The following is a 25,728-nucleotide window of genomic DNA, read 5'->3' on the forward strand; positions in this document are numbered from 1 at the left end:
GCGTACGTACGAGTTGCTGTTCTGCTGATGAGTCTTCACGGGAGTACGTTTCTGTTAACATTCAGGGCTAAGTACAATTGTTCAATTCTACAGCTCCGATGAGAGAAGACTTTTTTTAGCTTGGAGCCTGTGAAATCGCCAGAAGAAAGCAGGAAACAGCAGCAGCTGTGAATCAAGTCGAGGTAGTGTTTATTAATGAGTGGGAAAGCAGGAGAGTGATACAGCATCCAACAAGGCCAGTGCTTAGATAATGCTACACAGATGGGTCAGGATGAGCTTAGCATATTAACATGTTATGTAACTGCTGATTGTCTTCGGGCCCTGCACATGTGGGTGTTTTAGTTTGGCTCCTGTGTAACTTTCCATTTTTCTGTTATCAGTGAAACTGTCAGGGTGTATTTTGTTTAAAATTGCATGATGGTGTCTGTGTGTGTGATTGATGTGTGTGTCGTGATGTTTTAAAAACAGCTTTGTTAAAGGAATAAAGCTAACCCGTGGATGGGTATACCCGGTGGGGGGGGCGCAACCTCACATTTTTTTACATCTCCTCCTGATTTCGGGTGGTGGCTGGCAAAGATAAGACACCTATAAAGTAAACACTGCAGCAGACTTACATCTCTAAGCTACACACACACAGAGGCAAACAAACAGATAAACATGGACACACATACACACACAGGGCAGGTTGGATTTAATTTTTTATGTGGAAATGCAGTGCAAATGTTGGCCTGAATGGATGGATGGTCTGGGCACACACTGTCACACTCTTGGCAGAACGGGAGCCTCATTTATAAACATTGTTTACACACAGAATAGATGTAAAATTGTTTATGCCAGTGGCCACAGGAAAATCTGGGAAAAAAATGTGTTCAATCCTCAATCCATAACCCATGAACTACAGTGCAGTACAGTGAGTTACTCCTGTCTGGAATCCCATGTATAAATTTTAAGCTTAAAATAATTATTGCAACACTCTTTTTAGGCTGTTGTTATTGCTGGAGTTGCATTTGATTGCATTATTATACCCCTCCTCCTCATGCAAGTGGAGTTTGACTGACAGCCTGTCTGTCTGTCAGCCTGTTAGCCTGTCTGTCTGACACTCTGCCTGTCTGGCTGTCTGCTTGCATCTACCTATATGTATAAATCCTCCCTTGGAACAGCACACTGCACCCCAAAGCAATTCTCTAACGTTCCCCAGAGGGACAGCCTCGCATGCTTTAGGTTCACTCACAGTGTCAGGCAGAGTTTGTATGCAGCCCAGAGCGGATGGGAAAAGAAGGAAACTGTGTTGGAATAATTACTCTTTTTGCTGTCTTTACAGCATAAAATGGTGTACGTTGAAATATTATAGGCAGCTTTATTGCTCTGAGAAAGCTGAAACATTCTGTGTTAATGCCTATATGATATTTTTCCTCGTCCTGCATTAAAGTTAACGGCACACTCTAGCACAAGACAAAATAATGTGATGTATAGTAATAAAACCTCACTAAAAAAATAACACTTCACACTGTGTAGTTGCTGACAATGTAATTGTGAGGTTTTATGTTTGTTTTCAGGTTACTTCCTGGAGTTGCTGAACCGCTCTGCGATTAATCTTCAGGACTCCTTTACTTCCACTTGGGGCTCTTTGTACACTCAGAATTCCCAGATCTTCTCTGACTTGTACACGGATTTGACGCGTTACTACCGGGGCTCCAACGTCAATCTGGAAGAGGTGCTCAATGAATTCTGGTCCAGGCTGCTGGAGAAGCTCTTCTACCAGGCAAACAAGCAGTATTTCATAGGTAGGTTTTAGCTCACTGCTACCTCACAGTTCTTTGCGTAAAGATTTTAATTCATGTGTGTTTGCTGCTCACAGGTGAAGACTACCTGGAGTGCGTGTCGAAGCACATAGAGACGATAGATCCGTTTGGTTCCACCCCCCGTTTAATGAAGATCGTTGTCACACAGACGTTTGTGGCAGCACGCTCCTATGTTCAAGGACTGGTGGTCGGTGGAGAGGTGATTCGTAAAGTATCCCAGGTAAACCCCTGCTTACTTGCTTGCCTTGCTGACCAGTTTTATGTTTTTATGGTTTCTTATACTCTACTTAATGATCACTATTCCTGCTCCTAAAAACACACACAGGCCTGCTTTTAACTATAGTCAGTGCACATGGTATAAAGCAGTAGCAGATCAATGTTAGGAGAAACGAAAGGCTCCATAAAGTATGGCCTGCAGCTCGGACGATCAGCCCCCTGCAACAACAGTTAATGCCAGCTCCACTCTGAAAAATGTCTCCCTCGGCTGCACGGAGGGTTAATATCCCCCAAGAGAAATGGTCCCCTCCGTGTATGAGACAAGACTAAGGTTAAGATCAGAGCAAGACTGAGAAATCATTTCAGGGAGGTGGCCAGTATCGATGCCCCGGTGAAAAATATCTCCTGTCAGAACACCGCACAAGGAGAGTGTCAAGAGCCGCGGCCCCTTGAGAAATACGCACATGCTTTGAGAAAACAGATGCTCCACCAGATATGAATATTACAGTTATTTCCTTGATGAGATATTGCAAGGTCATGCTGTGTGTAATCTGGAAAGGCAAGGAGAAAAAAAATTGTTTTCCTATATCAACATGAGGCAACTTATTTAGTTGGTGGTCTGGCCAGTGTGTGTGTAGCATGTACTGTGCTGTTTGCTTGCATCCCAGAGAGACAGCATAGCCTAGCATATCTCTCTCTGGTACAATCAGCCCAAAAAGACCAAAGAATGTTTGAATTAAGTGGGTGCACCCAACAACCTCAGGGGGAAAAAAATCAAGGATAACCAGGAATGCAGCTCAGCACTTAGAAGGTAAGGCATGACAGTGACGACTAAAATAAGTTGACCCGGAACCAAGGGAACCATGCCATTTGTTAGAGACATGACAGCTCTTCGAGTAAGCAGATTAAGAATCAGAATTATCACGAGGAACACACTGCTTAAATTGCTTTAAACCATTTGTGATATGTGGTCACTCCTTCTCTGTCAGCAAGATGCTAATGTCATAAGCATCTTCCTACAGACACACCGGAGTACATATAAAGCTACAGAAACACACACACCTCATCACTTTATTTCATACTGCATATATTACCTTTACATTTTTGTTGGGCATCAAAGACAGTGAGTGATATCGTCATTAAGAGGAGAGGACTCTGGGAAGGCGTCTGGGGATAATGTGTAAATAATTAGCCCAATTTTTACAGAATTATAGGATGTCATACCAGCGCTAATGCTAGGGCACTATAGAGCTGCTGCACTCTGAATGAGGTCACGGACTGTCTTGTGCCCTATTTAGGGAACACAAGAGCACACTGTATTAGCCGTTCTCGGTCAGTATCTGTGAAAGAGGATTTCCAAGTGAGTCCACTGGACTGTGCGAATAAGATTTTTATTTTTTTGAGTCATCCAAGTCAAGGCCTGGTACTGGTCTAATGATTTTGACTGAAAGTAGTACTAGTAACTGTATCTCAACTAACAGTGCAGAACAAATGAGAAAGTGAGAAGAATTGCTCTCATTCTTATTATTGCTCTCTCAGCCTTGTATTCCCCTTCCTTGACCACTAAACTCTCCTGCATTATCCCCACCACTGTACCTAGTGTTCCTCTGTCTCTTTTTAGTGTGAAAATCTTGGTGTGCTAAATCTTAGCTTAGCTTTCCCCTCCTTTCCCTAGTAACTCTATCTTCGATTGATTGTACCCTAATGAGACAACCGCTCCTATTTATAGCTATGCATTGACACTTAAAGGGGCCGGTGACTAAAGATGTTTACTTTTTTCTGCTCAGAGAGATATTGCACAGCTTGACAACCAAATGCAGTTTGTTTCGAACAAAAAGGACATAAATCCCAGCTAGTAGTTGAGAGACAGTGAAAGGTTATGAAAGGGTGATGCAGTAAGCAGAGTATAGGGAAACCAAGAGGCATTGCAGAAATTATTCATTTTTGCAAGACAAATGAAAAAGAGATCTCCGCAGTCGTTCTTTCCGGTACAGCATTAATTCCTCCCCTGCTTCGCTCCTGGCTGCACCAGTCAGTATGTCCTTAACTTTTTCTGGACTGTTTTATTCCCTGGGGTAAGGGAGTGGAGGAAGTAGGCCACGCGCCGTGTAGCTCACTCCGGAGGCAAGGAGTCTGGATCATTTCGCTCTGTAACACAAGGGGGAGAGGTCGCTCATATATCCTTACTAATTACAGAGGAAAGACAAGCAGAAAGACGGAGAGAGGCAGGGAGAGAGGAGAGAAGTCTCAGGCTCGGATGCTGCTGGCAGTGTAGAGGGTGCAGGCAGGTATCGGGAACATTTTGTGTAGGTGAAGTCGGGGCAATCAAGTATCAAAGAGACAAGATGTCAAACACCCACATGTGCAAACATCAGAAGATATATTCCTAATCTTTTTCTGGAATTCTCAATAGCCCTCTTTAGATAGGATTCTTATCAGGTCAATGTACATGTGTATGTGAAGGTGTGCTTGGATTTACTTCTAATGTCAAATCAGGCAGAGGCTTAATTTCAGCTGTCCATCCAGCTGCCTTGTTGTGATGGGTTTTCTGGGAGAAATTCTTGTGCTGCTCCTCTCACACAGAGCAGTCACGCCCATAATTCTGCATGATTATGAGCCAGCCCCTAGAGGCTGCAGTGTGAACTGCTATTTTCAACACTTCCACATTGGTTTCATGTCCCAGCCCTGTAGGGTGCCGCTTAGCTGTACTTTCATTTCACCAAACGTTTGGAAGAAAACCCTGTCCATGGATGCACTTATAACCATATGATGGAGCCTGGCTATGCAACACATCCTTTCAATTGCTTTTAAAATCACCACTATCATTTTCTTCAGTTTAGAGTAGCCCTCTGTCTTCTGGTATGTTCTCTACTTCCTGACATTTTGATTTGTTGTTTTCAGTATTTTAGAAAAATGAATATAATCCACAGTTGCAGATGAAGGTCTTTGGGATTTATTACTTCTGATTTGACAGCTCCTCCCATCAGAGCCTGTCATCCCACAGCTCCAAGTTTGCTGAACATCAACCTGCAATTAGCACCACTATGGAGTTAGACACTGTTTCATGTGTCCGTCTGTTGTGTCCGGCCTGGGATTCCCAGCATTAATACAGTATGGATGATGTAAGAAAAGCTTGTCTAATGACTACTTAAGAAAAACTTCATTAACAGTTATCTGTTTTTTTACTCCTCTTGGTAAATCTTAAAGCTTTTTGAACATCCTACTGTCTCTCATCCCTTCTCTCACTCTACCAAAGAAGCAATGGTCTGACTCATCCCCGGCTAATGAGTGGTCGGGTATGGATGGGAGGAGTGGAAGAAAGGAGGGCAGGGATGAGGATCTGACTCATATCTCATATGACTGCAGATTAGGCCTGGGAATGTGGTTATTGCTTTTCTGTGTCACTAATTTCACATGCTGCCCTCATTGTACAGCTGAAGAATCTTCCAAATTCTCTCTCTTTTTTTTCATCAAGACACATTTACTAGTGTCCAATAAATGACTTTTAATCTATTTTTCTCATGACCCCCTGTAGGATTGACACACTCATAATGAAGTAGAACAGTGGCTAAAAACAGATCACAGAAGTTTGTTTCAAAATGTAACACCACTATTTTTATAGTCCTATATTTAAAGCATGACAGAAAGGGAATGACTGTAAACTGTTACGGAGCAGCTGTTTTTGTTAATGCTGATGACATTTATCAAGGGAAGAGGCTCAGCGTGATCCTGAGAAATCAGCCTTAGCTTGAAAACGATCTGTTATGTGTCCAGTTCTGCGGAAGAGGCTTGAATTCTTAACTAACTACTGACAGGTCTGTGGAGTGTTCAAAGCATCTAGGATTTATTTTCCCACCTGATCCCTATCGTTGTCCTATTTTCACTGTATATTTGTTAAAAGCTGGTTTTAACTGTGACTTTGCTGTTGGAAGAACGGTTTCCAGGAAAAGCATCAGGCTGGCCCAGATGTCAGCTTAGAGGAGCTTTGTATGCGTAGCTGGGTTCATTCCATCTCTCTCTCTCTCTCTCTCTCCCTCTCTCTCTCTCTTTCTCTCTCTCTCTGTGACACACACCCCACACTTCCTGAAGTTTTGTATGCATAGCTCTACTCTCTTGTGAACAGGGCTTACTGGTATTAACCCAGTTTTACTTTTCACGCACGAAGGCCTTTTCCTGGGGGAGCAGCCTTGTGGGACAGAGAGAGGAGTGGAAAAGGCAGGGAGGTTAGAGTGAGGGACTGAGAATACTTGTATGAATGTCAGAGCCTTTTTATCATATGTGAAACAAAAACTGAATTCTCCCTAAGCGGTTTCCAAGGAAACTGTGCTGAAAGAAAACTTGGTGCAAACTAAAAAAAGGTCACCATGGGAGGTGACCTCCCACTGTTCTCTGACTGTCATTGTCTGGCTAAAAGAATGCACCTTTTTTTTTTTCTTTAAAAAGGCCAAATGCAAAATATAACCGTGAGTCTCCTGTACAGAGGTCACATTTAATTTGATCTGGTCCTGTTTTTAGTTTTGCTCTCTTTTTTTTAATATTACATCACATGCTGGACAAAGCAGAATTTTTCATCCAGGTGCTGTGTGTGTTTATTTTTGCTCTAACCCAGGTGCCGCTCAGCCAGGAGTGCATGCGGGCCATGATGAGGATGACTTACTGTCCCCACTGCCGTGGCATGGCTTCTGCTAAACCCTGTGCCAACTACTGCAGCAACGTTTTGAAGGGTTGTCTAGCCAACCAGGCTGACCTCAACCCTGAATGGAGGCATTTAGCAGGTGGGGAGCGCACACATGGATGTAGTTCAGCCATATATTAGCTCAAAGGTCTAATATGACACATGATGTAAATAATGTAAATGTCCCACTAACTCTACCTGATGTCCTTTACAGATACATTAATGCAGGTGGCTGATCGCTTTGGTAGCCAGTCTACTGTGGAGAACGTGGTCCTCTCCATGCCCCTGCGCATATCAGAAGCCATGGGGAACATGATAGATAATATAGACACCATCAACAGCAAGGTGAGAACACACTCTGATACATACATACAACTGTAAAGGCACAAACCATACTAACTATATGCTGCTCTACATATGATGTGAGCTGCTCCACGATGATGCAACTATATATAGATAATAATAATAATAATGCATTGGTCTTATATAGCACTTTCCTGCTGGGGGGCACTTAAAGCATTTTACATTGACATGCATTATTCATTCACACCACATTCACACAGTGGCAGTGGTAAACTACAGATGTAGCCACAGCTCCCCAGGAGGAGACTGACAGAGACGTGGCTGCCAAGTTGCGCCTACGGCCTCTCTGACCACCGCCAATTCATTCATACACATTCATACACCAGTGAGTCCACTGGAGGCAATGTGGAGTTTGTAGTAGTAGTTTTAATCTCTAGTGCTATCATTTGGGTTGCAGACATTTCTTAACTGTGTTCAAAGCTCACACAGTCCTGATTTTGCAGATTGGTTGTTGAGTTGGATGAATATTTAATACTTTTGCAAATTGATTTGACCAACTTTTCCGAGGCTTTAAAATATTCATAATATTTGGGGAAAACAAAACAAAAATGATGCCAAATTGTCTCAAAACATTCTACTATGAGGGCTTTTGCCAAAAGGACATTTGGAATCTAGTTTTAAAGGCTCACTATACAACTTTATTTCCTGACTTTGTATATACAATTAACATCTCCTCACTAATGCTGCTGTAATCCTCCAAAATACCTGATTTTAAATGAAGGGATGTGAGTGAGTCACAGCAGCAGCCTGTAGGCCAAGCGTTTACTTCACTGTTTAATGGTGTTTGGGCCACAGTTTTATACGATCCTTAAAAGCAACTGGCAGCAATGAAAAAGTGACTGGTTTGTTTGGTGAAGGTGGAAAACAGTGTAGTTGGTGTGAAGAAAGACAAAGCTTCCTCTGTGCTGGTTCACTGTTAAAGAGCCTGGCTGTATAGCTCGAGGTGAGCCATGGACTGGCGGACTGCCTCTGACCTGGTTCAGTATGGTAATCACACACAGCTTCAGCTTCTGATCCCACTTGGGGAAAGTGCTGTGTTGATCACATAGGAGTGATTCTCATAGGATTTAGAGTGTTGGAGCTATTATCCCCTATTTACATAATCTATTGATGCCATATGTTGGGTATGTGATTTTCTTGGACAGATATAGATACAGTATGTACATCTTAATGTCTGCAACTACTCGATTACACAGTCATATTATCACCATATTTGTTATGTTCATTACCTAGACTGTTGTGAGCCAGCACAGTGAGTTATACTACAAGGCATGACTGGAAGCTTAGGACAGGATTAATTTATAGTTGTGTGTCAAGGTTTGAGGCTCCTCTAAGCAGGCCGGTTTGGATGACAGATTGACTGCAGTTTTACTGTATTCCCTTGGCACCATTTATAAAATGTAAGACCCACAGGGAAAAGTAATACTTTCTGAGTTATGAATCATTCTGCTAAAGCAATGCTGTGATTGACTGTTAAGGCCTTCCAAATAGCCAATAGCACTTAGCTTTCAAAGCTAAAGATTTGTTTGTAGCTGCTAATATGCTAAAAAAATCTCTTAGATGTACATTGGTCTGACAAATGTATAACAATAATAATAATAAATGTGTTCTCCAGTTGTTCCAGGCCTGTGGGAATCTCAGAGAAGGTGGAACCAGCAGCACAGGACTCGGTGAAACCTTGAATAGAGGGAAGATCACAGTGGAGGACAAATTGGGAGGCACCTCTAGCAAGATGAAGAAGATGGTAATTATTAGTCCAGAATATGTGTTGTTTGTGCTTTTTGGGTCAGAAAAGCCATGTATAAAGTATTATGACACTCTAAATCCGAATGTCCTCTTGTCTACTCTGCCTCAGATGTCTGATGTCACCTCAAGACTGCAGGACTTGAAGTCATACTGGGTTTTTCTCCCAAGTTTTGTCTGCCAGAACAGAGTGTCCAGTGAAATAGGAGCAGAGGATAAGTGTTGGAATGGAATGAGTCGTGCCAGGTAAGAAGGAAGAGTCAATAAAGGTATTGAAAGACATAAAGAACAATGTAAGCGGAAATGTATGTCCTGTACATTACTGCTGCTCTCAGTCTGGTCAAGTTATGATTATGTCTATAAAACAACTGACTCTATAGAATCCTGCAAAATAATGTGTGCCATTACGTGCATGTCTGATTGTTCCTGAAGTCGGCACTGTGGCCACATGAATTTATTACTCTGCTATTTACTCTGTAAAGTACCACATGTCCTACTATATGTGCAGCATGTATGCCAGCTTGGTTTGCTGACTCACAGTCTTCTGCTGTGACATTAATAACAACAATAATGATAGACGACAGCACAGTCAAGTGTGTGTTTTGGGTCCTATGGGTGCATGATTAATATATTAACATAATATAGCTGTCGGATCTAATTTAGTTTTTGCAGATTGTGAAGCAGAAGGGTCAGTGTTCACAGAGCAATGTTGTGCATCACATCCTTAATGTATGCATACTGCTTGCAACAGTCTGTACCTCTACTGTGTGAGGGGAAGCTGCAGTACAGAACAGCAGGAAAAGTAACCTGTTAAACTTGTGTTCATGTGAGCCCAGGTACCTTCCTGAGGTGATGGGTGATGGCCTAGCCAGCCAGATTAACAACCCTGAAGTGGAAATCGACATCACTAAACCGGACATGACAATACGCCAACAAATAATGCAGCTGAAGATCATGACTCACCGCCTGAAGAATGCTCTCATCGGCCGGGATGTGGACTTCCAGGACACCAGTAAGTAATATCACCACTGACATCCCACAGAGTTCTGAAAGACTCATTTAGGAAACTCCTTTAAGTTAAGAAACTTCATCTTGGATGACTCACTGATGATTAAAATATTATAACAAGTTCCATATTAAAGGAATAAACAAGTTTATTTCTGTTCATCTGAGGGGGCTGCACACGTCTGCTTTAGTTTTGGCAAATTCAGGCAACATGAGTGCTAATTTTAATAATATAACCAACACATAATTTAACCAACACATTGTAATGAGGATCCTTCGATTCTGTGGCTTCCACATGGAAAGTCAAACTTATAATTCTTGTTAGTAGTTAAGCAAACAGGATATGGAGTGAATATAGCTGTGTCTCAACATTACATTTGCTGTATTATTTAGCTCATGTCGTTTGTCTGTAGGTGATGATTCCAGCGGTTCAGGAAGCGGTGGGTGCACAGATGATGTGTGTCCCAGGAGCCCACACCTCACCATCACTGACCAACCCATGGTCTATCCCAAACTCCCAGAAAACAAGAAGGTGAAAGCCTCGGCCCAGCAGAACCTCCCTTCTGTCACCATTTACCTGCTTTCACTGCTCATTTTGCTTCTCCGGCGATAATTGATGGGGGACATCCACCAATTGGGACTGAGTATGGGACACGGGGTTTGGGAAGAGTTTGAAAGCAGGAGGGAGGAGGAGGAGGAGGAGGAGGAAAAGGTGGGGGTTAGTTATTTTGCCAAAAGGTTAAGAAAACAACAACAAAAACAACAATTAAAAAATCACTTGGATGGACTTTCTTCTTTCTTCTTTGTCTTTGGATTAGAACAAAGTGGAATTCTGAGTATTGATAAAAAGTTTTTGTTCTGCTCGTCTTTTATTTCTCACTGTATTATGACACAACTAGGGGCGGTCTGTTTTTTTCATCTTCTAATGTTTTGTTTCTGGGGTCTTTTCTGAGATTATATCTGCACCTAAATGTTGTTTGTTTGTTGCCAACAGCATGTTGGTGTTGACACCACAGGGAGGAGAGGGACAAACACGTTTTAAGCCCACTTATGTTATGAGTACAGTTTTTTATTTATTAATTATTGTCCCCGTGTTGGTTTGACCCCACATGTATTTATAGGAAATAAAAATACTGATGACTTTTAAAGGAGGATAATCTGGACAGCATGGCCCACCATATTTCGTAATGCATTAAGCCTCACAATATCATTACACTTACACAGATGAGAGCGCCCAGCGTCAGCACTTTTTTTGCCATTTCATCATGTAAGCTGTAATAAAAGCAGTGATCACATTTATACCGACATGTTCGTCCAGTGTTGGAGTAACGTGGCCTCTCCACCTCTCCATCCATACACTCATCCTCTCATGACACCCCCACTCCCCCCCAAAAGCCCACGCAGGTCTCTGTCTCTCTCCCTCTCTTACACCCCCCCCCCCCCCCCCCCATGGCCCTGCTGGCAGTGTAGCTGATGCTCGAGATTCTGGTGTAAGCAAAGCACATGCTCACCGGGGACAGGTCTCAAATGACCTGATCAGCAGGTTCCCTGCTATAGAGCACTGTGTGTAGAATGAATGTGTTTGGTTTAAGATCACAGAAAAACAGAACAGAAACTTGTAGCAGAACAGAAATATACACAGAAGCAGAAACGTTGCTGTCCTGCTGCACTTTTTTCAGTTTTCCCTTTGTTTTAAACTTTACAGCAGAGCAAAAATGTAATATGCAGAATTCTGTGTACTCCGTACAAAGGCCCTGTGTTGTTGTGATTGTTTTTTTTTGTGAAGTTGCAGCAATGATCATTTTAAACCGCATCATGCACACATTTCTTTGGCAAACAAAACAGTGTACATATTGCTGATTGCTACTTTGTTGTTTTCTAAGCACCAGTTAAGGTACCAAACTTTCTAATGACCAGATCATTATATGCTCTCACTCTTCTTATCTTTCATCATCTGACAGAGTATCCATATCTGCCTTTCATTTTATTCTGCACTTTGTCTATATCAGTGCCTCTTTCCTCTCAGCCCAACTCACCCCCCCCCCCTTCCCCCTACCCTTTTCAGTCTCACTCATAACGACCTTTAGAGCGTTCCTTGTGCTTCTACGGTGATGGCAAGGCAACATGACAATGACACAGTGCTTCATTATGTGTCAACCTTACTATGGGAACACAGTGTTTTTTTCTGATGAGATGCTTGTTGTACAGTATTAGGGAGAAAAAACAGATACCACATATTAATTCAGAGAGAAATGTCAAAGCTCTCATTTAAGAATGCTGCGTGCAGGATGATGGGACAAGGCTTGCATGTGTGCGAATGTGTTTCTTTGATTGGCCGAGCAACATAAATAAATAAAACGGGGACAGATGATGGAGCCTTTAAAGATCTTGTTTGGATCACACGTAAGGAAAATTTGTTGAATATCATATGACAAAGCATTTTATAACTGACAGCAATGGGAGATTAATATAGCTCATTTATCAATTTATCAGTATTTTCAACCTACTACTGTAATAACTCACAGTCTGTATTGATGGTATCTGTGCTGTCAGATTTGCACGTGACAGTGAGGTGGCATGTGCAGAACTTAAATGGACATCATTACTTCAGTTGCACACTGGGACAATCCACTATAATTCATGTTGTGAAATATAATCTATATGAAAATAGATGAGCAAAAATGATGCTAATCCACTGAGATATTTTAGGGCTCTGTCAAAGCTTAAGAAGTATATGAAACATGAGTGAAGTAGTCATATGTGAGCAGTTATTTTGATGGTATTCTCTCTCTTTTGCTTTATTCATGAGTGATTTGCGGCTGTGTGCATGTGCGTCTGTCTATCTGTGTTAGTCCCTGGGTTAAGAAATCTGCCTGTGACTGCCTTTTGAAAGAGAGAGATGTTGTAACATTAGTTGTTCTTGTGTTGAGTTTAAACAAAAAAGCAAACAAAAAAAGGACACATTTCAACAAAGAACAATTTGCAAGTGTGCCACATGGGTCCCCCTTTTTTATGACCCTGTAGAAAAATCTGAATGTGAAAGTACACATGCGGCCCTGTAAAGAATAAGAAATGACTCCAGCTGTGATGGTGACATTCCAGTTCAAAGACGACCTGCGACTTTTAGACTCACAACTTCAGTTTCAATGACTGCCTCACAATGTCATCGGCTGAAATTTGCACAACGCCCCCACCCCCTCCCCCTACACCTCCTTCACTTTTTTGATCTCATTAATTTGTTGTTCAAAGCCACCGCCCCCCCTCCCCTTTTGTAAAAAAAAAAACTGCACTTTTATGAGGCCAATAAATGGCATTGTCTGCACAAAGACATCACAAGATGGTCGATCAATATGTGAGTCAACACCTTCCAGAAACGACTATTGATTGGGGATGTGTGTATGCAGATAGATATGGCCCGGCAAGACGTCTCCTGTTTGACACCACGGTGAAGCAGTGTAAACAAAATGCCTGAAAACAGCACCCTGCTTTCATTTGTTATTGTAGGTCAAAAAACACACACACACACAGAGCTACACTGAGGTTTAGAATGGGAGGCGATTCTGAAAGGTGCCAGTTTATGAGGAAAAAAAGTACTTTTATTTTTCTTGTTTTAATTTACTTTGGTTTCGTTGTTATCAGAAATCTAAGGAGAGTTCTAATGGTGATGATAGATGCCAGAAAGAGGTTGAAAAATATCTAAAATGTCTCATTTGCTGTTGTACCTGAAATCTTGTGTCAATTATATACATTGTAAGATTTTCAACATTTCTGTGTCTGTTTTTTTAATGGTGTGTGTGTGTGTGTTTAGTTCTTAAAGCTTCAGTGTGGAAAATGCTGTTGCCCTCTACTGGTAAGTGAGAGTAAATACACTGACTGGTTTGACCTTTGTAGGCTCATGCAGGTGGATTTATGTTATTTGATGGGTCACAGAATTGGGTGTAATACCACAACTGCCCATGGCTAATGAATAACTATTACAAGCCAATAAACAAACAAACAACAACAATAACTTTTATCATTACTCTTTAGTATTTAATCTCACAAGATTAAAGTCAGAATTCTGACTTAAATCTCTGCACTCCATAATTCTGCCTTTTCTTCTTTTTTGTCTCACAATTCTGACTTTAATCTCAGATTTATTTTTTTTTTAACAGTGGCCCTAATCCTCGTTTATTTATTTATTGTGTTTTTTTTTTAATCTGAAGCTTTAGATCTAATTCTTAGATTCTTTCTAGGTTTTTCCACCACACACTCCACCGTACTCTCTCCCATCTTCATCTTTGCTACTATTGAGCCAGTGCAGAAATGTTGCCAGAGGCACTGGATTTAAATACAGAGATATTCGCCTGGCACTGATCTGATCGGCTTTAATCAGCATTGTTGTTTTGGAAACGTTGTTTTGGAAGCCTCCCCTGAATCTACCAGATGTGTATATTTTTTTATGAAAAAGTCTATCGAGATAAGATTTTGAGTTATATTTGCAAACCAGCTGCACAAACAACAGCCATGGCCACTGTATCTACATTTCTTCGGAAACTGAAGTGCCTGGTCTACTTCAATGTAACCGTACCATCTGCCTGAGTTGTTTTCTGGGGCACGCTGCCACCTGAAAATGGCCAATGTGCTTCAGTGATGATGTCAGAGGTGACAGCTGCTGTCTAGAGTTGCCACACAGGAAAAGCCACCACATGTTTAGAGCACACTAAAGTGCTTTGTCTTGTTTCTGTGTGTACACAATGATATTAACCCCTCCAACTCCACCCCCACCTCCACCCCCACCCCCCACGGATGGTTTTAAAAAGGTGTGCTTGACCATGATCCTATAAGGAAGCATAACAGTGCTGCAAAAGGTATACAGGTAAAGGTACCAGCAATGTTTCTCTCTAGGAATGACACAGGAGCACTTGTAATCAGCTGCTATCAACTCAGAGAGGATCATGTGATTATTAATATAGCAATGGGACATGTTTACATATGGTACATTAAAGCTCAGTGAACGTATTAGTCATCTTTCTGCAGTCCTCATATTCTCAGTTATTGATTGTGTCTGAAGCATTTTGCCTTCTCTCTTACTCACAGCGCACACAACTGTGCAAACACACACAAGTTATTCTCAGCCTGTTGGCTCTCAGCTTGCCCTTTGGTTCACAGCACTTTTATGAGTGACTGCCTCACAACCTTACATGGTCTCCGTATTTGAAATATCAGCTCAACAGGGCAAAACACTTGTCAATAAAATCTGCTCAACTCAATGCACCTGCCTTTGACTGCAGGCTTCCGTCATTCTGGGCCAGGATTGTGCGCTTGATATCTTGTGAATCCCCACCCCCCACCCTACCCATCACCTCCAACAATGTACTGAATAAAAATTAATGATGTAGGCTACTACATAAAATGTTGAACACATTTCTATCTCAGTGTGCAAGTAACTCACTGGGTAGCTGGTTTAGTTCAAAGAAATGAGATGCCTGCAGTATTTGAGAAAATTGTCTTATTCACTTCTCAGCAGCAGGTGCATTTGTAAACACGGCTAATCTTTTCATGCTGCATTACAGAGAGTTAGTATTTGAATAACTTGGATTTTGGAGTTATAACCTTGTTCTCTCAGCTGCTTTGTCCCAACTGATCAAACATGAAGTAAAACATTAGATTTTACTCTAAAATGTTTAAAAAATGTTTTAAAAAAATCAAATCTAAGAATTCAGCTGATGATACTCAGGGTGTCTGTTCTCCATGTATCATTTTTTTCCCATGTCTGTCCTCAAATACTCAGTGGTGTTATTTTGTCTTTTAGCTCATTAGATATTTGGTGTCACTCTTTGATCTCCCTTGTCTTTAAACTAAAGCCTCCCACCGTCTCTCATTTTCTCTTTTACAGTATCTGAAATAGAGCTGCCTGAGTTGTTATGTAATTTTTTCCATTGGTGCTCAAATTTGAGATCAAGGCCTTCAGTTCATTGCTGCTGTCAGATGGATGAATGTGTGATGAGTCAAAGCTCATGCAGAGCAATCTCAGATTGTACACATGCACACACTGCCACCCAGTGGAAGCAGGGCTTCATTACATTTTAAGGATTATTTACTGTTCATTAAGTAGTGGGACTGATTACTATAATTATACTTTACAGTCTACAATATAATCCCAGATGTAAACTATGGAGAGGACAAATAATCCCACAGTTTTAAGTAAATTACTAGGCCCAATAGCACACACATAACATTATATTGTAAGTCAGCACTTCTTGAAAGTAATGTAAAGACTTCATGTAAAGATGAACAGTTGCAATAATTATTCGACAGCCATTGCATTTAGGTTAATTGGCAAAAGTGAAAACATTTCAGGTGTTCGCATTAATAAATAAATAAATAAATAAATAAATAAATAAAAACACACAGAACTGTTTAGTTATATAAAACAAATATTACATGGATTTTTATCCAAAATTAACACTGTATCCTACTTTCAACATGCTGTAGTCTCAAAATGATTTAACTTTCTGAACAGAATCCTCATCCTCCTCCCCAAGAGCTTAAATTTGCAAATCTGGTGCACACCAATCAAGGGCTTCATCAGATCTGCTTGAGATAGAACACCTCAAATACCTGGACTGTTGATGGTGACGTCTGACCATAGGACGCCGCAAACACGTGTTGTCAACAGCCAATGAAAAGAGAGGGCGGGACACAGGAAGTAGCGGGAATATCAAAACAACGATGGACTCCACTACTTGATTCAAACCCGTTTTTCTGCCTAATGCACACACAGCAGCGAGTCGATTCTCTTCCGTGTTTGTTTACGTCTTCCTTCTTCTTCTTTGAGTTTTTTTTGCGGTTGACAAACAACAAAAAAAACATTACCGCCACCAGCTGGTATGTTTGTTTGTGAACTGTCACAATGCTGCGTCCATTTTGCTTTCAGTTGAACAAATTCTGTAGTCTGTGATCCCTCATCAGGAGCAAGTGTTGCATGTGTGACCCCCATCGTCATACAAAACATGTGGTGTGTCCCCAGCCTTAGTTAAGAGAAGTTTCTAACAGGACAGCATACCTCAAACTCCACCAAGGCTTGGTTTCAGAGCAAGTCCTGGAAGATCTCAGAGTGGCCATCACAGTCGCCTGACTTGAACACCATTTAAAAACCTCTGGAGGGATTTAAAAAAGGCAGTTGCAGCAAACAAATCCAAGAATATCAGTGAAGTGGGGGACTTTGTCTGGCCTTGCATCACATTTACAACAGCTCAGTATTAAAAGGGTGCTCCACTGAGTACTAAAGATGCTTGTTATGAAGGAGTTAAATAATTTTGAGACTGCAGTAGTTAAATGTGGCATTTTGTGTTTCATTGGGAGAAGCCACTTGTAATAAAAGAGGTATTTGACTTGTTGCTGTTTAATTTGTTTATTGCAAACAGCTGCTAGTTTTTACATTATGCCAATTAAACTAATTGGCAGTGGGGGTTAAATAAAATTGTTTGCAACAAAATATTCAATGCTTAATCGGAAACAATCATGTTAAAAAGTTGTATATTTGAACACCATAAGGATGGATTCACTTCCTGCTTGTCACCAGTATGGGTCACTGTTATGCTGTACACCAATGATATTTTTTGCATGGTGGACTCCACACACTAAGATTTACACTTTTTTTTTTAACTGTAATTGTATTTTTGAGTGTGATATTTACACCTGCACCTCCTGCTCACTCTTGTTTCTATCTTCTGAACAGGCCTTCAGGTTATATTTGTGTTGTGGTCAAGCTGGAGAAGATATAAAATGAATGCTCTTACAACTTTATCCTCTGTGTTCATTTGATGTCTCATTCTCTGTCATACAGCTTTGCGGTAAAGGACCAGTAAAGAACAGAAGAAGCAGGTATGTTGAGGTGCTGTGGTGTGCACATTTATTATATATAGGCCTATATCAAAATAACTTTTAAAGGCAATTCAGGATAAATAAATCTGACAGAAAAATCCTCTCTACAGCAGTGGGGAAGGTGAAGAAATATTGATGACACAAAACACATGATTTGCTTCTGCATTAAAAATGTATTGAAATTGATTTCTGCAGCTACAGAGATTCATGGGGTCGTAAAGTCTCCATCCAACCTCAAATGTGTGTTTTAGTTAGTGCTGTTTTATTGCTTGACCTTCACTGCTGAATGATTTACTGTGCATTCCAAAAGTACTCACATAAAATTGATCATATTTTTAAGTAAACTGAAGAAATAATAGTAAGTCTGTATGGAGATGTTATGCTATTTCTAGCCAATCAGATTTAAGCAAAGTTGTCAGTCTATCTCTAAAATGTGTGTCTGGACAGCAGCTTTAAACTTGCCTCTATCCTGTCAGCAATCAATATCAGACCACCCCCCCCCCCCACCCCCCGCCCTTCATCTGACTGCAGTGTCACATCCTGGTCACCAGGTGGCTCTGCAGCTTCACCATATGTCTCATCACAGCAGTAAGTCAAGTGTTCTGTTGCACCACAGGATGTGTTCTCAGTGCTGAGAAATCACAGTGCTCCACCAACAGGCATGCCTTCCTCATGCTGTGTCCGTGAGGAGAAGAAAAAAAACAGAAATACACAAATATATAATTAACACAAATGCTACAGTGTCAACACAGTTTTCCAGCAGCTTGGAACAATTCCCAATGACACCTCATGAATCCAGCTGACATTTGAGCAACCCATGGGACTTTGGCCATCTTCTGTGACCTGAAACAATCCATAATAACCTCTGATCTCTGAGCTCTCAGAGTTGTTGTGTTGTCTCTGGAGTTCAGCTGGGATTTGAGCTGTGATGCAAGGGGTGGGGGGCGGGGGTGTTAGACACCTTCCTCTGTCTGTCTGTCTTGTAATAATACGACTTTGCTAATCCCAGAGGTGAACTTTGATACTAAAAGTATGCTTCATTAATGTGATTGTGGCACTCAGAAACAATCATATATCGAAAATGTCATATATCTGAATAAAGGGTTAAATATATTTCTCATGGAATCTGTGTGGGGAAACCTCAGTTTCCTAAGGCTTGATTGTATAATCACAATTTATGGTCTGTGCAGCATTAATAACACTGTGTTACAGTGAACTGGGAATTGGATATCCATCGTGCTGTCCTCATGCTGACCAACACTATTAATATTGTAGTAGATGCCAATTACTGGAGAATTATAATGCATGTTGCTCCCCACATATATCCATATTTTGGGAACACATAGTTATATATTTTTGTTGAAAAATAGCAGGCTCGACATTTTAAATGTAGTAAATTTTGTCCCCAAAGAAATCATTTTTTCATTATTTAATAATGATAGAAAAAAAAACCAATGTGTCTTTTCTAGTTATCTAGTGCAGTCGTTTCAATTATGTCAGGAATGGGACAGCTGGTGCACTGACCCAATGGTCCTTTAAATCTAGCTTCTCATTCCACCTGTCTTGTGTCCTCACGTGGGACAGTTAGAACACCTCCCTTACATACGCATGCACACATGCTCGACAGGTCATCAATCATGACCCTAATGAGCTGAGGATGTGGGGAGTGTGGCCTAAATGAGAAGTCATTGACTAGGTGGTATTGGGGTCTGCCTCTGATTGGATAAGGAAATCGAAGACAAATGGCTGAGTGTGTGCATGCGGTCGGTCAAAAAAGACAGAAAGGCATACAGAAAATGTGGGTTTCGAACAGTTAATTGCTTTTCTCACTTGCACTCAATGCTCTAACCACATAACACAAAACACTGATTAACAATTAGTTATGGTCAACGTGTCACTGCTGTGCGATTGTGCATTTTGAGAGTGTGAATTACAATAATAATTGCTACTATCCCACACATTTTGTTTCGTAAGCACATGGTTTTGACATTTAGGACTTGAGACTTTTTGAATGTGTGTGCGCGTGTGTGCCCAGTCACTAAGCCTGCATCAGGCCGATAATGCTCAGAGCATCACCTGGCAGCAATGATTATTGATCTGATGATGCATGCTGGGAGAAAAGATTGCTTTCAAAGGTCAGCATTAATATCAGAAGGTCAGCGTGTTAATTCTATTGTTTGTTTGCCTGTGTGCTTGACTGCATAACTGTTGTGCAGATGTGTGTACGTGTTAAATGAGGTCATTATCTAAATAATAAATGTCCAAGAGCGTTGTTGTCCCATGGCTAAGTATCATTTTACATTACAGTCCTCTGAACAAAAAGCACTTTGACCATTGTTGTTGATGTTTATTGATGGCTTGTGTAGTATCTTCATTACAATCGCATCCTGTGCACTCAGCCCATGTGTTTGTGTCTGCATAATATATGTGAACATATTATGGTGTGGAATTATGTGACATTGTGGTGTGGCATAAATTGGCCAAATAGAAAAAACACAACAACAAATTTAAAACAGCAAAATGCAATCAGACAATACAACACTCTATTAGCAGAGCAATTAATAGGAAAAGACTATGCAAAATCCCACAGTAAAACAAACAGAACTTTAATTACACTGAATCAGTCTCAGATAATGAAATCAATTTGACTTAAAGAGATAGACGCAGAGAGGCTTTGAGGAAAGGGGCTTCAACTGTACAGCTGTAATGTTTATTGTAGCTGTGTGTGGCTTTGATGCATTTAACACACTAGTTGTTGTGTCACAGAGTTTTTGGATTGTGTAGTTTGTTGCTTCTGATTGTTAAAAGGATGAGTTCTTTATAGAAGTTCCCGTCTTTGACCTCTAGAAAGTTGTCCCCAGCAGCAGTGAAATCATCTCTGTCAACATGGCTACCACCTAGTTCTGTCTTCATCTTAGGGAAAAGGGTAGCAGGCAGCCTGTGGGCACGAAATCAGGTGAGCAGAGCAGGTGTTGGACAAATCCTTATTCCTGGATGGCCGCCATCACCACTGTGGACCTGTGGGTTGGAGTGTTACCCAGTTTGAAGCTTCTCATGCCAAATCTTGCTCACTCTCAAGATATGATTGCAATTGGCCCCTGTAATACAGCGACCCCAGAAAAAGGACAACTCTTCTTGCAGAAGCTCACACCCTTATTATTTACTCTAAGTAATTAGGAGGAATAATATGGAAGCTTCTATTGTTCCCTATCAATTTGTTAAAGGAGGAAAAACCTATGGCCATGTGAATAAACGCATCCACCAGTGAGTTCCTTCCCTCTTATCCACTGTGTTGTGCAGCAGTCTTTGTATTCAAATGCAGCACTGGAGATTCATTTGTTGCAGAGGTCAGCCTATGACAGGGGATCAGTGTATGGCGGACAGAGGGCAGATTGATTTGACCTCTGTTTTTCACTCTCTCTCCACCACCAGATGTTTATCCCATTTACCGTGACAGACTCAGGGATGTGCACTGTTGTGCGAGTCGTCTGTCCATACGCGACTTTACAAAGCTCTGGCCCTGACTGTGGCAGACTGAGGTTGATAGATTGTACTCAACTATCTGTCACAGGGCAAGGGAGGGGAGAAAAAGACAGGTCGGAGGAGACAGAGGGCTGCATTTTGATAGTGTCCCTGTGAGACAAACAACTCGAGGAAAACGAGTGGGCTAGGCTGTCACTGGGAGCTGACATGAAGTGATGAGCTGTCAGCCCAGTTTTGTTTTTCCTCATTAACAAGTCCACCTCCTAAATGTTGCTTTTATAGCCAGAAAAGTACTTTATGAGCCTCTCCGGTCGACTAACCCATGATAACATGTTCAGCGATACAAAAAACAATTTACCATGTGTCAAATGTTGTTGTTGTCATGGCGCCTCTTTTGAAGGAGGTGAAAAAGGTTGGTGCATAAATTGAAAGGTGTATTACACCGGAGGGGGATGAGGCCACATGGTTAATAGGAAACTTTCTTAAATGCTGCAAGTGAAACAAAGTGAGTGAGTGAATGAAGAACCCCATTAACCTCATCTGTGATTAGAGATCCCTAATCACGAGCAAATGAATGCATCCTAATCACCATGGCCATCAAGAAAAAACAATTAATCAGTGAATAGTTACAGGGTCCATGCATATTTTTGTGTCGTTTTGTTGTGTGGGTTTTGCAGGCTGTTTTTTTTTGTTGAGAAAGTAGCTTGGGTGCTTGTTTCTAGAAGATTATCTGCAGCTGACATCATGGCTGTGTGTTTGAATCAGCCACACCTCATTCACATGCACATCTCAGAGTGCACGCATACGCACACAAAAGACTAAGAAAATAGCTGCTTCAACTTGCACAATCATTGTCTCTTTGCACACACACTTGACAAATATAAGGGTGCTCTCACCCATAATGCTGAACAGAATCTCCGCATTGTGTTGTTTGGATTAATGGGAACTAAAGAGCTTGAATCTTGAGCAGAATGAATGTGAGCTAAGAACTTATTAATCAAACTGATACTTAAAAACAAATAGGAGTGTTGCTGGAAGTGTCTGCGAAGAGAAATGGAGCAAAATCTCTCTTTTCTGCCTCATATTCCCACATAAACGGGCTATTAGGTTGATTCTGTTTGCATGCACAGGTATTTTCATGTTTATTTGCATGGGTTTGTGTTACAGTTTTCATGTCTGGGGTCATTCTTTGTGTTGCTCTGTGTTGGGAAAGTGTAATGGATGTCTCTGAAGTGACTGTGTGCTGATAGCAGGGAACAGGTATCATCAGTTTTGGCATCATTGGCAGATTAATGAGAGTGCTGTATTTAGCTCCTGCCCTGTCTCCTTGCCTGACCTACTGTCATATACTGTGAGTTGCTCTTATTTCTTAAATGAGTTTTTACAACATCCACAGCGCCTACCTTAATACACATTTTATGGTCTGGCTACATGTGAGTGGCTGCTAGGTATATGGTGAGAATTATTCACAGTGATAGTATATTTGCACATACTGTTGTTTGTGTTTTGCAGTGGAGAATGGCCTTTGCCACATTTGCCTTTAAAAAAAAAAAAACAACAACACATTTTTAGGCAACCCCACACATCCCTTGGAATGAACCTATTTTCCATCGCCTCTCTTGAGCTGTGACCCAGAAAGTACGACTGTGGCTGGGAGTTACCACTGAGTCCTGACCCCCCTATTTGGGGAACTCTGGTCCAAAGCACATCTGTATTCAGCCCTGGCTCTGCACTCATATTGTCAATGGCCAATGCACAGACCCCTGAAGATGGATGAAGGTAAAGCCCTAGCCTAATAACCAGTCTGTACCCCCAGGGTAGGTGTAGCACTGCACTCCTCTGTCACCTGAGCACCCACACTGTCTCCATATTGACTTAGGCATTTCATTTTTATGCATTCATATTCATCACTAGACAAACCTTCCCTGCTTCCATTGTAGCAGGGAAATATGTCTCTTTCTTCTATGCCGGTTTCTACCATCTCCATTCAGTGCCATTGTAATCTATCTTTTTGATGCATATGTCTGTCTCCAATTGAACCTTAGTTTTATTAGTCTTTTCTGATTGGAGAGGTAATTCAAACAGTGACAAATTCAAGTAAGAATTCTGTAATTAGGACATTACAAAACAACAATACTTCACAACTTCAACAAGGCCACAAAGCATTGAATAGTCCCAACCAGTTCCATCACAATTTCAGTTATTGTCTGGTGCTTGAAGAATGTTTCTGCAGTTGCTCTTATTGTCAGTACTGTATTTGCAGTGCATTTGCTGTCAAATTGGTATTCTCCTAATTTGATTCCCTTTTCGAAAGTTGCAATGTGTGTTAAGCTCCACTGTAAAAGTAACCTAAAAAAATAAGTGTTTATACAAAACCTACCCTTTCCATCCTAAGAGATCTTCTTTTGTGCCTGTATTGCTGCTTCTTTCTGTTGTTCTCTGTACAGAACAGGCTTTTGTATTTCTTGTCTGACTCCACTGCAAAACAGAACAGTGTTTTTTTTTCTTCCAAATGGGAATCAGGAAACAGGAGACAGAGAAGAGAAATTTAAAGGTCATGGCTCATTGGACGCTGAGAGTTAGATTGTGGTTGGGTGTTTACAGGTCAAAAGCTCAATAAATGTATGGTCAGCGCACAGAGTGCAGTGCATAAAAAGCGTTTAATCAAACACAAGTCAGTTGGTGAGGTTATCTTTGTTTTTTGTCACGAATCTGGTCACAGAATATAGGAATGAAAATAGAACTGGGATGCTGCACTCACAGGCTTAACCACACAGAACAAATCAGGCCACAGAGAGAATGAGTGGCTCTCTACAATGTATTTGGGCTCAGTATTGGTATTGGGCTGAGGCTCTTAAGCTGAAGTAGGCAAGTGCTTGTGTGGCTTTGTGTGGATCATTATCTGAGTGCTGTGTGGGTGAGCGACTGCACACGCATTTGTGTTATTGTATGTGCTTGTTTGTCAGTGTGAGCATTGTAAGGGAGGATGTGCTACAGCAGCAGCACCATTGTTCCTATGTCCCCTCGTACTCTTCCTTCCTTCCTCTTCCCCAGGGTGTGGACGGCAAACAGGACAGATTTCTCCTGTGTTGGGAAATGGCCCGCAAAGACCATAGGTGTTGATGACTACTGGCTTGGTGAAAAATAAGGCCAGGTGGCTATCGGAGACCTATAAACCAGCCAGTGGCTGGGGGGGCCATGCTGTGCCATGCTACGCTATAGTGCCACTCCTCACCACACCATTAAAAATGACAAATGTTCCCATCAAATGCTTTCCCAGGTTAGCAACCACTGCCTGATGCTCCTGAAGCCAAGTGTCTGCCCCAGTTCATCAGCTGGCCTTTGCCACAAGTGAAACAACCATTTATAAAGTATGAAACTTTCATTTACAATGTCTATTTTTTATTGAATCGCATAGAGACACAAAAGAGAGATGCAGTAAAAATATTTTAAGACTGTTGGAAACTGTATTTAAGTGAAGTTATGTCCCTTAAGGTAACTGGCTGCGTAAAATATAGGCATTAATATAAGATATTAGAATAGATTAAACAGTAAGATCTAAGCCATTCTTTAAGTCCATAAAGCAGGTGAAAAGTATCTGGGCCAGTGTGCTGTGAAGGGACAGCAGTGAAGTATTAGGCCATCCAGTGGCCCGGGGTAAAACCAGGCCTATTCAGGCTGCAGATTAACAGCTCCATCGCAATTCTCCAGCTCCAGGGACACGGGTGGGACAGATCTAGTTCGAGACAGGTGTATGGTTCTGGGCTACAGGGTGGAAACTGCCCCTTCCTCTGCTGAAGCAGACCAAGGTCCTCCTGCGTCCCTGCAGGGAAAAGCCCATTGTGTGAACCATCTGTTGCAGCACACGCGCACACAAAAGGGGTGACAGGGGCAAAGGGAGGGAGTTGATGTGCAACGCCTGTTTAATATCATTAGGAGGTACAGCTGAATTTGGCCAAAGCATTAATGAACATTTTTTTTGTTGTTGTTCTTGTAAATGCGATTTACAAGGGGAGAGTGAAGGCAGCACAGTAATGCTATAGGGCTAAATCACTCACAGGTCTGATTTTTCATAGTGCAAAACATCCCTCTGATTTTAATCTAAGTCAGTGTAAATCATTGTAAGCTGAGCGTTGCCATATGGGAGACTAAACTGTTAAGCAACCTTGTCATTTTGAACCATAGGCGGGTGATCCACTGAACAAATGATACAACATCGTCTCCCATGGGGACAAACTTGGCATTGGGTTCACTCAGGATGCAGTGGCAGCTGTAACCCGACTGGTGGCGTTATTTCACTGCAGTGGAGCGGACACCGCTTCAAATAGGTCAAGGAAAAGTTTTGTGTTTTGACAATGCGAGGTGGGCGGAGCGGCGGGTTGGCGATTGGTTAGTGAGTTTCAGCTACCAGTCGGTGATTGGACCCGGACCTCTAATGGGGTTGTGAGCAGGCAATGTTGGGTCTCCCCCCCCCCCAACCCCCACCCACTCCTCCTACTCCCCCTCCTGCTCCTCGCACCCCCCCCCCGGCCTCTACACTCCGTTCTTCCCTTGCGCTGATTGTCACACATT

The 25,728-nt window shown here is 41.6% G+C and overlaps 1 protein-coding gene across 2 annotated transcripts in view; it reads left to right on the top strand.

The window, feature by feature from the left end:
* gpc1b (glypican 1b) overlaps window positions 1-12,767 on the top strand; it is a 52,256-nt gene extending 39,489 nt beyond the window's left edge. For both annotated transcript variants that reach the window (XM_028427531.1, XM_028427529.1), the window contains exons 4-11: window positions 1,557-1,784; window positions 1,859-2,022; window positions 6,628-6,793; window positions 6,908-7,038; window positions 8,672-8,800; window positions 8,912-9,045; window positions 9,636-9,811; window positions 10,218-12,767. In XM_028427531.1, coding sequence (XP_028283332.1) covers window positions 1,557-1,784; window positions 1,859-2,022; window positions 6,628-6,793; window positions 6,908-7,038; window positions 8,672-8,800; window positions 8,912-9,045; window positions 9,636-9,811; window positions 10,218-10,417 — 1,328 coding nt within the window. In that variant the 3' untranslated portion in view covers window positions 10,418-12,767. The remainder of the gene's footprint in view (window positions 1-1,556; window positions 1,785-1,858; window positions 2,023-6,627; window positions 6,794-6,907; window positions 7,039-8,671; window positions 8,801-8,911; window positions 9,046-9,635; window positions 9,812-10,217) is intronic.
* The last annotated feature ends 12,961 nt before the right edge of the window (window positions 12,768-25,728 follow it).

This window comes from Parambassis ranga, chromosome 17, assembly GCF_900634625.1.
Source record: "Parambassis ranga chromosome 17, fParRan2.1, whole genome shotgun sequence".
Classification (NCBI taxonomy): domain Eukaryota; kingdom Metazoa; phylum Chordata; class Actinopteri; family Ambassidae; genus Parambassis; species Parambassis ranga.